Source organism: Tubulanus polymorphus, chromosome 6 (genome assembly GCF_964204645.1).
Source record: "Tubulanus polymorphus chromosome 6, tnTubPoly1.2, whole genome shotgun sequence".
NCBI lineage: Eukaryota > Metazoa > Nemertea > Palaeonemertea > Tubulaniformes > Tubulanidae > Tubulanus > Tubulanus polymorphus.
In genome coordinates this window covers 5,729,151-5,741,636 of record NC_134030.1, presented here as the reverse complement: position 1 = coordinate 5,741,636, position 12,486 = coordinate 5,729,151, and the positions used below count along the sequence as shown (strand labels likewise).

The 12,486-nt window shown below is 39.4% G+C and overlaps 3 protein-coding genes across 3 annotated transcripts; 2 read left to right on the top strand and 1 right to left on the bottom strand.

The window, feature by feature from the left end:
• Window positions 1-671: 671 nt before the first annotated feature.
• Window positions 672-2,416, bottom strand: LOC141907262 (uncharacterized). The gene is made up of 2 exons (XM_074796858.1): window positions 2,236-2,416; window positions 672-1,543 (listed from the first exon to the last, which is right to left on the bottom strand). The coding sequence occupies exons 1-2, from the start codon at window positions 2,414-2,416 to the stop codon at window positions 672-674; spliced, it is 1,053 nt and encodes a 350-aa protein (XP_074652959.1).
• A 4,667-nt stretch (window positions 2,417-7,083) lies between these two features.
• LOC141906647 (myosin-2 essential light chain-like) lies at window positions 7,084-10,211 on the top strand. Its single transcript, XM_074795925.1, has 6 exons — window positions 7,084-7,139; window positions 7,227-7,254; window positions 7,993-8,133; window positions 8,753-8,917; window positions 9,158-9,235; window positions 9,317-10,211. The coding sequence occupies exons 1-6, from the start codon at window positions 7,137-7,139 to the stop codon at window positions 9,343-9,345; spliced, it is 444 nt and encodes a 147-aa protein (XP_074652026.1). The 5' UTR covers window positions 7,084-7,136; the 3' UTR covers window positions 9,346-10,211.
• Window positions 10,212-10,435: 224 nt separating this feature from the next.
• On the top strand, window positions 10,436-12,452 carry LOC141906649 (myosin-2 essential light chain-like). Its single transcript, XM_074795926.1, has 6 exons — window positions 10,436-10,560; window positions 10,653-10,680; window positions 11,028-11,168; window positions 11,576-11,734; window positions 11,808-11,885; window positions 12,282-12,452. The coding sequence occupies exons 1-6, from the start codon at window positions 10,558-10,560 to the stop codon at window positions 12,308-12,310; spliced, it is 438 nt and encodes a 145-aa protein (XP_074652027.1). The 5' UTR covers window positions 10,436-10,557; the 3' UTR covers window positions 12,311-12,452.
• The last annotated feature ends 34 nt before the right edge of the window (window positions 12,453-12,486 follow it).

Genomic DNA, 12,486 nt, shown 5'->3' with positions numbered 1-12,486 from the left:
GACCCGAACGTCATGATTTCAACTTCGAAAAAAGGCCTCACCGTAAAAGTGGATATCACCCAATAAACAGATAGTTTCTACGGTTATGGACTCAAAACGTGTTCAAACTATCGAGAACAACTAATGTTGCTGTCCCCTTTATTTTTGTTTTATGTAATAATGATAAACACTAAAGGATATTCGAATACTCCGTGGAGACATTTTTCAATTAGTTTATTCTGGTGAAGCCTATTGACAACTTGGACATGATCGCAAATTTTTTTAAGTATATAGAATATTTTGTATGTATTTTGTTTTGTTTTGATTAATATAGAAGTTTTACAGTCATTAATTCAACTTTGTGTCGGTCAGACAGTCGTTCCGGTGTTTCGGGGTCGGGACATAAATAGCGTTATTCTGGACTCAGCATGACACCTATACGATTCAAATAGATATATTCATTGATTTACATCGTTCTTTGTTTTTATTTTATACCTAGAAAATATCGACGCCAGTGCGCACAGAGCCGAGGTTAATCTCACAACACTTTTATTACGCGAGCTTATAGCTCTTGTGTACGCTAAGAAATTCCCTAAATCTGCCACCACGAATGATTAAAATGCATTCTACAATCTATCATTCTACGGTAAAAGCATCTTTTTCGATAACTATATCGTCTTGTTTGGCGGCTCTCAAGTTGCTGAGCCCTTGCTGGTTGTAGGTCTCGACATTGTTTTACAAGCGCTAGCTGCTGTTGAGCGAGGGTATATCGATCCGGCCGCGCTGGCGTGAAAGAATTTCAATGATTTGAAATCATCCGGATTGTATTCGTATATCAGAACGTCGTGTTTAAACCCGACGTCATATTGAGTGATGACTATTTGATTGAAAGGAGAAAATGCGATACATTTCGGAGCCGTCAAACCATCCGAGGGTAATATCGCTTCCCACAGCCGACCACTTTCGGCTAAAACGTAAATAGTCGAATTACATATGACAAGTACGTTGTTATCGCCGTCTATGCATACCCCCTGCAACGTTATGTATAGTTCACCTTGAATCTTGAAATCAGCGATGGAATAGAAATTCACGGGGCGACCGTCGAATCGAAATATCTTTATACAACTATTGCCATAGTCCGAGACGACGATTCGTTTGTCCATGGTAACGGCTACGTGGTACGGGTGGTCGAATTCCAGGGGCGAGTCGCCGTACTTCCCGAATTCGTTCGTTTTCGCGCCCGTAATACAGTTGATGATTACCACGGAATGTCGGTATAGGTCCGTACAAACGATTAGATTTTCAGCGACTGCCAATCCGTACGGGTATTCCAGTATCTTTTCTCCATACGCCGATACGAGCTCGCCCGATTGGCTGAATATTTTGACGCGCTGGTTCACGGCATCTGTCACAGCCACGTGATCTTCCGGTGTCATGGCGACGCAGACAGGATAGTGGAGTCGCAGGTCGGGGTCATTCGAGTCGCCGAATTTGCGCACGAATTCTCCGTCGTTGGTAAAGATTTGTATGCGATGGTTTTCCGTATCAGCAATGACGATATCACCTGGAAAATAGAAGCGAAACGAATCGGAAGTGAGAATAGATTATCTGGACATCAATGTGATGTACATCAGGGCTACATTTGCGCATGTTACATCAAGGAGGTGCGAGAGAGGTTTTCCGGGCACCTCTCAAGCTACATAATGTCACCGAACGCTCTGCTTGTTAATCTCATTGCATTCGAGAGATGTCTTGTAGATAACGAACGACATTTTTCCAGTGAGCTTCAATCACGAACCCCATCATAAATGTCAGAAAGTGTCAAACACGCAAAGCAAGCGGAACTCCTTTGTGGATCCCTTCGGTGATCACGTGTCGGGCTTATTAAAGATTGAAACTCAACCACAGAAGATAATGAAAACTAATGAAATCCTTCGACCAAAACACACGCGTTCATATCTTGTTTGAATATCATACAGCCAATTTTACATGAATAATCTCATTATCATTTTCAACATTGCTTCTCAAAACAATTTCAATCATAATTTCGCTGTTTTGGGCTTAATGCGAAATCGTTTGTGTAATTGTACACATAGATAGTGTGATACACTAGAAGTCAATGAGCCGTCAGAAATTGAACTGCAAAGGATATTATATGCGACCGGGTTGTGGTTCGTATCGGGCTCAAAATAATGATTAAGCTAATCCCAAAAGGAAACGATAATCAATGCTAGCGCACTTTCCCAGAACACCTACCAGTTTTTGTAACAGCAATTCCAGTCATCATGTTAAACTCCCCTTTCTTTTTACCGCGCCTTCCGAATTTTTTGATTAGCTTCTGACCCGGTTGGTGGGGCTGGATCTCTTGAGCCCCGAACAATCTTCGCAGAGCAAACATTCCGTTCAGATTTGCCACGCTATCTGGGCTATCTGTCATTGCATTTACGGAGCATTTCGCCACTGTTAGCCATTTTATGGCAGACGTTCTTTCTTTCTTTAGATGGCTTGTGGAAACATCTCTTATACTTTGCTAACAGCATTAGTTTTCTGAAATGGGAAAGTATTCATGAATGTATGATACACGTTTAGAAAATGTTTGTGTACATCCGATACACGTGAAGCTGTGTAATATGCACATTGACACTATGTGTGAAAATAATCATCGGATTCACAGTCGATATCTAGTGGTACTGTCAGCGATACCGGTTTATCAGTAAATGTGTTGTGAAAATTACAATTGCTATGCTACTGTCTCGATATGTGTTATAACCTTGTGTTACGAATCGCCAATCAATTAAGTTGGGGATATAACCGAAGCTTAAACTTGGAAAGCAATTATCTCACACTGATACTGTCATTAGAGTAAACTCTCATTCACACGTATCAAACCGGGTTTAATGAGACTATGTTCGATTTTCATCGCTTAAATGATTGTCTACAAATCCCACACCAAAACAACTTCAGATATTGGATTTCGGAAGCGTGTTTTAAGCTTCGATGTCAATAACTTGAAGGGTTTTTTTTAATTCAATTAGATCGCGTAATGATTTTCGCTAACTACTGATGTCATTTCGTTCGCTAATTGCCTAAATCCATCACGTCGTCCATTACTGATGACATAGAAGTCAATAAATTAGTCTGAAATACCACGTGCTGTTGAAAATACATCATGTTACCGTCGTCGAATGTGATCATTTCGTCGTTTCGAAAAATACCTTGTGGCAAAAAGCACGTTAGCTTACGATCGCTGTGTAGGAAAGAGACTGGGAGACTTTGTGTATGCACAGGGTTGATCGATGACAGTATGGAGAATAGGATATTTGCAGCAACGTCGATGCATGCTGGTGGTAAATACCTCCTCAATAAATGAGCAAACACAGACGTCTAGATCAACCTCATGGACCTTATTAGCGGACGAATACGATAAATCGCGTTTGCGTCTCTATTTGCTATTTGGCATTAGATCCATCACAAAGGCTATACGCATATAGCTTATTTCCGGCGAGAAGATATTATGGAACATGCTCATAATCTAGAAATACTAACCAATAGATCACTTTGATTAGCAGTACAAATGCTGATGGCGCGGTCAAGTGACTTATATAGTCACGCAACCTATCATCGGTATGTACCATAATTAGGCCAATAGGATTAAATTATCAAAAATCATCTTTCGAATAAATTTTCTAGCTTTCGTTTAGGTTAAGGCGTTGTCAACAAAACCGCAATAGTAAAGCCTGCTAGGTAATGCTAAACAAAGATGATATACAGTTATTTGTTATGCAGAATATACATTAGCCTAATGAATTATTTCGAGTATTCAGATTTTTCAGTATTGCAAAAGGATAGTCATAATGCAATGCAATTCATATAACGCTTCTACTAGCCGTATTCAAATCGGCTTACCTGTTTCTATCTTCGACGTCTATTCCAAAGGTGTCTGAATCATGTTTTAATCAACGGTATCACCGTGTTGACGTTGTTGGCATAAAACCACTCGTCGACGAGACTGGTGCCCAGAATCAATGTCGACACCACTACACTCGCATGTACTACTTCGTTCGTTCGTTTGCTGTAACCGATCGATTCAGTCTCCTTCAATATCCACACGCATCTTGCTTCGAGAGCAGCCTCAGACCGATAGATTGTTTTCATTCTGCATCGATGTAGAAGAGAGACAGAACGGAAAGCCGTCGTATTGGGGGAAAAATCAATGGCTACGGAAAAATACAATTTACATCGCATTCATCTAAAAAGGCAAACGTATTTAGCTATTCTTTCACGCCAAGAAATATCTACTAAAAGATTGAACAATGCCAATGTTCTCTTGCATCAGGACACGTTGTCACGTTGTATGACGAAAAAGAATCATCCGAAAATATTGTGGGAAATTCGAGGGTATGGTCTGTTTCGACGAATATTGTTTTAAAATTATCTGGAAAATTTCTTCAAAATAAATTCTGGAACAATGTGAATGCTAACAGGAAAAATCTACACCCAGTCCTTGAAGTGATATGCGGTGCTCTACGGTCCTAGTTAACTCAACCAGACACTAAGGATCTTGGTGAACCTTTTAATTAACCTACATTTTTGCGATGGAAAGAATCGCGTTTAACAATCAAAACTGTTAGCTCCTTCATTAGTAACACAAAATGAAAGATGTTTGTGCGATTCATTTTGCTTTGTACATTTGTCTATCGGTCGTTTCAAGTTTACGACGATCTAGCGGACAAAAGTTGCGGTATTTCTGCATTCCTAAACGAAGGATGGCGGTTCATTTATACGGTTCCCAACAGTTACCGATCTTCGCCCGATGACGCCACTGCAAACGCGTTATTCGATTGCCCATTTGGATTCTCGTCAAAGATTCCCATTAACATAGATTTATGGACAATTTTCGATGTCGACCGGTCATTTCCCGTGAGAAAAGGTATTTGCAATTATAATGTGTGGAATATCGACGATGAAGATTTCAGGTGTCATCCGTACACGAGAAAAAATGACCGATGTCGCTTAACGTTCCCGGATCCACTGGTAGGCTTACACGGCAGGATTATGTATGTATGGGAGAACACGGGAAAAGCTAATATAGTAGTCTCCGGGTTGGACCCGATTACATTAGAATTGTACGGCCCTGAAGGGCAGAAATCAACTGTAGCCGTGGAAAATGTCGGTGACTGGCAGGCGAATGTCGAAATCGACGCAAACACCAATTCCTCAGAAGGGGTATGGTGGATGTTTGGGAAAGATCATACATCGGCGAACGTGTGCGTATTTTCGGTTTACGTAAAGTTCGTCAAAACTCATTTCATTCGTGGTGAAACCTCGTGGTCGCATAAGTGTACAGGTTGCTTCGGCGTAACGAGATGGCGTGAAGAGGTCTGTTTCGATACCCGCGGTTCGGAAGGGGCGTGCGACGATGCTAACATCCCTCATTTGCGCGAAAAATTGGACGAATGCAGCCCGAGGAGCAATTCGAAGTATCTATGCAAAATAGAACCGGTGTGGGAGGATTGGTCAGATTGCATATGCGCTAGCGGAATCGGGTATAAATACAAGCGGGGTACGTGCACCGGTGTGCCGCCGTATGACCCATCCAGATATGTGTGTTCTACGGGAACGATCAGCGCAGTTTGTGAAGGACACTGTAAAATTATCCCGAATTGGAAATCCTGGTCACCGTGTAAGTGTTCGGACGATGGTAATCGAATCAAGGAGCGATTTTATGCCTGCGACGAGAGGGATATCCCAGCCGGATACGTCTGCGATAAGACGTATTTCATTGACATAAATCCACATGAAATAAAACCGTGTAACGATCCGAGCGTATCTTGTGAGATATCGGCATCCTGGGCTGAATGGTCGTCGTGTTCGTGCAAAGGTGGGAAATCCTTCAGAACCCGTCGTAAAAAGTGTCCGGCAAGTTACGAAAGTTATCAAACATGCACTGATCCGAACGAAGACGATATCGCCTTCCAGGAATGCGACAAGTACCAACAGGCAGTGTGCAGACAAACAATCGACGCAAACGATGGCGACGAACTTCTGAACAAAATATTACAGAAAGTCCAACAGCAACAGCAGAAAAGTGGAAATAGTCATCAGTCTAGTAAACAGAATCAGCATAAGAATCAAAATTCTAAAAACCGACAAACTAATCAGCGGGGACAACATAATAAGAATAAATACCACCGCCCTCCGAATCCCAACAATGCAAGGCAACATAACAGCGGGAATATAGGTGAAATCATACCAGCCGGTAGTAGTGACGGAGATGACGACGTCGATGATTTAGACCAGTTCGAATCATCTGCTTCAAGGTCGATACGGTCGTTTTACAATTTCCCAATTTCCATAATTCTTACAATATTTGTTGTGTTGTTTTAAATTGAGTAAATGGAATGTTAATCTCATTCCCGATGTCTTGAGTTTTATCTTTATTTCGAGAAGCGAAACACGTGAATACATATACACCAAGGGAATTTTGACAAACTGTAGTCCGAACTAGTCAACAAAAATTGTTAATCAATAATTCCATACGGTATACGAAGGTATGGGAGCAGTGACCCCGGTCGTCTCTGCCAATAGGGGTGTTTCCCACTGGTGTTTTGTGAACCAGCGTTCCCGTGTACCACTAGTTAACTCAGACAGAGCAGAAATCGTCAGTTTAAGCAATGCTTAAGCTGTGCACAACCTTTGTAGAAAAATATGAAACAAAAATGGGCAGTTATCATTGGAACTGTTCGATCGGCCCAAAAACAATCTCATGTAATTAATCATGTCATTTTAACACAAAAGGAAAATAAACTTCCGGACCAAAAAGTGCCATCCCTACTTTCAAGGTATTTTTCTATTCAGGACTCTGCTTCTGTATATAAAAATCAAACAGATCATCAGTTGACATATCAAATTAGCGGATGGTGAAATGTAAAGAAATATTGCCGAGGAATTTCGAAGGGCGCTATAAATCTTAGACAGTATTGGGCAATACGGCTAATACGGTCTGGATCCGCCCCGTCAATATATAGTTCTATTCTATTCTCTACTGGGTATGCGATATTACCGGAGTCGCCCGCTTGGGTGCTGCCACCTGGTAGTCACACCCACGAACTATAAACCCGGAAGTATTAAACGGAAGTGTCAAATAGAATTTCAGGATGGTAAATATTTGCTTTAGGCCCATATTTGGTATTTGATGGTGACATTTTATCAGTTCAACGCTTATCAGTTCATTCTTCTCATTCCAGGCGAACATGACAGAACAAGATATCCTCGGTAAGTGGTAAATCAAATATCAAAATCGATGGTCAATCATAATTAATTGAAGGAAGTCCACATTCAAATCATCAATCAAATTATTAATAGTCAGTCAGTCCATGATATGAGTCAGTGAAAGCTGACCCGTAGACAAGATTTAGAGAGTAGGGGTTATTTGATGTTAAAGGGGACTTTCTGGTTCCATCATGCATGGAAACTGCTTTTTTGCGTCAATGAAAGTGCCCTTTTTGTGAAAGTCGAGGTGCCCTGTGTCTATGTGAAGTGCCCTTTCATGGAAAGTGTGCCCAAGGTAAAGACGTAAAGGGGTTTAAATCAAATAAGTACATCTCAGAAAAAGGTCACTATCAGCCAAACCCCAGTAACCGGCTCTGGCTACAGGCCTGGACAGGTACTTGACAAATTCATTATGATGGTAAATAGTTTTTGATCCAGTATCTATCTCCAGTAGTAGCACTTTATTGATTCCTCAAGATGCGTTCTATTCGCGAGGGCTGTGCTGTGACACAACCAGGAACTTTTCACAATTAGTGAATGAATAAAACCAGTATCAATGACCAACCCTCATTATTCCCGTATAATAAGAAAACTGGTGCTAGATCCATACTGTCAACAAACAAGTCCCTTTCATGTGGATTCAAAAGTGAGGGTACCTTAACTAAATCATATGAAATACAATAATAAAGAATGATAACAATTAGAAAACTGTCAATCATAGGAAGAACAATTTATTTTCAGAATATTCGGAGGTGTTCAGTCTTTTTGATAACAAAGGTGATGGTAAAATATACGGTAACCAGTTAGGAGACGTGCTCCGAGCCATCGGTGAGAATCCAACTGAAGCTGATGTTCGAAAACACGGATTAGCATCGGAAACAGGTACCGTGAAATAAGTCCGAATTTCTCCCCTGTACAGCTACAGATGTTGATGATAGCTCAATCGTCTAATATTTCAACTTTGCTATAGTCAAAGGACGTCAGTCGGCCTAGCTCAATCAGTTTTTGTAGCACATATCTGATAGATTGACATATTAGAAGATTTAATACGAGTGATAGGCCTAACCTTCGTTACCAGAGGTAGGTAACCGTTTTCGCGTCAACCAACTGCATTTCAATGAAAATCAGTCGGTTTAAGTTTCCAGTAAGCATGTTCTCAAAAACTGGAAACTTGAACCGACGGATTATCATAGAAATGTAGTTGGCTGACGCGAAAACTGATACCTACTTCCAGTAACGAACGTTAGGCCTATAACCCGTATTAGAAAATGAGTAATGCTTGAAGGTCAACGAAATTTATAGGAATCACTAGCTCTCACTACTAGTGTATAGTAACTTCATCAAATAAATGAAACACTACTTTGCGGTTGTAGCGATAATTTCTAACAGAATTCAGTTAACCTACAAGTATTACGGTATTACCTGTTTTCTTATGCAATTAGATACCAGAGTTAACATTGCTATATCTACGAGACTATGAAATATGGATTTATTTTTTCAGATAAAAGAATAAGTTTTGAAGAGTTCATTCCGATTTTAGCGACCGTCTGTAAAAATAGGGACGGATCAAAAATCACGGATTTTATCGAAGGTTTCAGAGTGTTTGACAAGGAACAGAATGGTTTGATCAGTTCGGCCGAACTCCGTCATCTATTAACTCATCTTGGTAAGTAGAATTTAAAGTGTCATTGAAGAAAAAGTCCACAATTTTGATGAAAAACTAAGAACCTGTTGATGTTTCGTCACAATTTTTATGAGCCATTTTGAAAACTGATTTATTATGCAGAGTAGTTACGACGTGTGTTTCCTGTAGTAGAATGTAATATCAGCAGTTGATTGTATGAAGAGAAACCTAGTTTGATACCCTCAATGTATGAAGGCTCTAGCATGTTTCTTCTGTTTACAGGTGAAAGACTGAAAGATGAAGAAGTTGAACAATTATTGAGTGGTATGGAAGATCCACAGGGAAATGTAAACTATGAAGGTAACTGTGACGTAGTTCAGATAAACAAACAATCTGTGAAATTAGCCGAGTTCTAATAATCTTTTCATCTTTGTTTTGTAGAATTTGTGAATACTGTTTATAACGGTTAATTCAACAACGCAGATGTCATGAAAGGACTGAAAAATTCGAAAAACTCCAACAATCCCGAAACTGTGATCACCTCTTTGATAGTAGAATCAGAACGGAAGCCGGTTTTCTAATCTAAAACACATGATAAGATATTGTCGAGATAGATCTGATTGTTTCCCTTGTCAATCAGGTTGTGTCCATACATCGCCAGTTTGAAGTTTTATGTTCATTTCTGATATTCGTTAACCATTTCCCCTGAGCTTAAGTTTTACTGATAAGCATTTTTCTGACGTGTACAGTAGACTCCACCTTACTAAGTTTCATCGCATTTTGCTAGATTTGTGTGGAAAGGCACTGAATTCTTACTCTGTATCTGGTCACATTGGTTTGAATACCGGTATTCAATATCCAAATGCTATTGAATAAGGCAGGGTCTACTGTAATACTGTTTTAATTTCTGTCTCTGTGTTTGAGGATGCTATTCGTAGAAACATGTGATTCAAACATTTTGTGTGTCTCTTTAATTTTATCATATTTAGAATCGGCAACAGCTGAACATTCATGCATTTTCCACATCACCATCACCTGTCATGACTTTTCCCAGTCTACTCCTTCATTGACGCTTAATTGGTTACAGAAATGTATTATCTTCAGTACAATTATGTAAATAGCTTTTGAAATTGCTTTGACATGAGGGGCTGATACCTAATAATGCCCACGCATGCTTATTTTAAATGATGACCATGAAATGGCTTCTTGGAAATGGCATTATACGACCCATACTGCCATAAGAATTTGCCAATAGACAAGACACATACAAAAATATGTATATTATATTATCTTTTATATTATGTATCAATAAACTATATTATGACTAACGGAATCATGTATGTGTTAAGTTTGTTATTCTTACGATTGGAAAAGGTCTTTGAAGCCTTTAAGGTTCGCGGAGTTTGTACAGTGCTTGTACACGTTATGCCTGCGGCTGTGAAAAGAAAGACTACATTTCTAACCGAATTTCTTTTTCTTATCAAGGGGCGGAACAAAACTCGTGAAAAGAAAGTGACTAACTGTGCTTGTAATTATCCACTGCTCGTAGAGGGGCACCAAACATCGTGTATTGTAGGTGGTCGTTGCATTCTCGGAGCCAGCCTGTTTCCGTCTTAACGAACTAATTACCCACTGAAAACTTCAAGATCTGTGACTAGTGACGAAGAAGAAAACCTTTCAGTATGGTAAATATTCAGAAAGAGATTATTTTAACGATTTGCGGCTTTAAATATCACCACTATTATAAACTTATTAATCTCCTTTCTATTTTTCACAGGCAAAGTTGACGGATAAAGATTTAGAGAGTGAGTACTGCGGCGAGGTCAAAAATCGGCCACCCACCAAGACTAAGTCCAATAACAACACAAACTATCCAATTCCAAGCAAGCCAAGGACCATTCACTGACTTAATGCCAGTATACTACCACACACTACCTGTCAAAACTATTAACACCACGACTTGGCTTTGCTATACCTTACACAGCTGTTTTTACTAAGTGAGAAGTCCCATAATTCGCCTTATATCAATATGCCAGAACAAGTATGGGGCATCAGTGACAGTGAACCAACATCATCTGCACCTTACTACGTAGAAAGAGTTACATTCAAATGTTTTGTTTTTATTATAAGCAGATGCTACATTTTCTTGCAGTCCTAGAGGAATCGTTCAACCTGTATGACAGCAAAGGCGATGGCAAAATCTGCGGTTCCCAGCTGGGGGAAGTTTTACGTGGCTTGGGCAAAAATCCAACTGAGGCTGAAGTACGAAAACATGGATTCACAAATCAACCGGGTAAGCTGGGATTGGGAATCAATCATTTCCCAAATCAGCTGAATTCACTTGTGTAAATTTTAGGAAGTCGCAATATTCTTGTAAATGCTATATCGTGTATAGATCATTCTGATTGGACATAGGCATGTGCGCAGAGGTGACAGACTTTTCAAAATATTTAGAAGACAGCCAGTAGAGATTAGTGAAAATATGGGTTTGAGCCGACCTAAATCTTCCCTAAATGCTTAGATTTATAAACCACCCTTATCCTTAGATCCTAATTTAATTTTTCTAACCCTTATTTAACCCTAAGACTTAATATGTACATGTTTGGAGAAAATAGCATAATAGTAGCTAGCATTTACTAGAATAGTGCCATACTGACAAAACATACGCCTCCCTACTTAATGAATGAGCTCTATTTACAGATAAAAGAATATGTTTTGAAGAGTTTATTCCGATTTTTGCGAAGACTAACACAGAGTCACCGGATGCTGTCGGCTTCATCGAAGGTTTCAAAGTATTCGACAAGGAGCAGAACGGTTCGATCACTTCGGCTGAACTCCGTCATCTTTTAACTCATCTCGGTAAGTTGCGAAACAGCGTCGCGTTTGAACAAATTCACGATTCCCATTTGAAAACTCGAAATTCTGTTCACAGGTGAAAGACTTAAAGATGAAGAAGTGGAAATACTGTTGCAGGGTTTAGAAGATGCTCAGGGAAATGTCAACTATGAAGGTAATTGAATTTAACACTCAGCTTGCGATTGGTTAGAACTGAGTCTGATTATTTATGGTTTAATAACGGGTCTTCTAATTGCCACTTTTTTGGAAGAAATTGTTAAGGCCCTGATTTATGCTTACTTCTCACGAAAATCGTCAAAACATGCTGAAAAGTGTTACTTTTTTATCACTTCAAAGCCATCTTAATGAACACGTCCTAGTGCATGAATGACTTTAGCGATTTTTACATAGCTTATTGCTATAGTTTGACAAATCATTATGAGCTTACAATGTCTATCATTGGCGCAAATCACGGTTTAAGTGCTACTTTTTCCGCTTAAAAAGTGCTGAAAAGTTCTTCACTTGCTGCTACAAATGATGTTATTAATACGTTTTTTTTTTTCGATTGTAGAATTGGTGAATACCGTTTGCAATGAATGAGGCCCGAGTACGTGCAAAACCAACTACGATGCTGATCTGTGATCATCTCCTGTTTTTGTAGAATTTAAAAACTTTATTTAGAATTATATAACTCTTGTGTAGCGTAGACTTTTTCGAGTGAACAGAAACAATCATAAAATAAGTAAATTATCTTTTTATATATACATTATATAATG

Excerpts from the sequence above, each read along its gene's own strand:
- LOC141906649 (XM_074795926.1), top strand. Across the intron at positions 11,735-11,807 it reads TCATCTTTTAACTCATCTCG|GTGAAAGACTTAAAGATGAA; the intron begins GTAAGTTGCGAA and ends TTCTGTTCACAG. Across the intron at positions 11,886-12,281 it reads GGGAAATGTCAACTATGAAG|AATTGGTGAATACCGTTTGC; the intron begins GTAATTGAATTT and ends TTTCGATTGTAG.
- LOC141906647 (XM_074795925.1), top strand. Across the intron at positions 8,134-8,752 it reads CGGATTAGCATCGGAAACAG|ATAAAAGAATAAGTTTTGAA; the intron begins GTACCGTGAAAT and ends TTATTTTTTCAG. Across the intron at positions 8,918-9,157 it reads TCATCTATTAACTCATCTTG|GTGAAAGACTGAAAGATGAA; the intron begins GTAAGTAGAATT and ends TTCTGTTTACAG.
- LOC141907262 (XM_074796858.1), bottom strand. The coding sequence starts at position 2,416 with ATGACAGATAGCCCAGATAGCGTGGCAAATCTGAACGGAATGTTTGCT. Across the intron at positions 1,544-2,235 it reads AATTGCTGTTACAAAAACTG|GTGATATCGTCATTGCTGAT; the intron begins GTAGGTGTTCTG and ends TCTATTTTCCAG.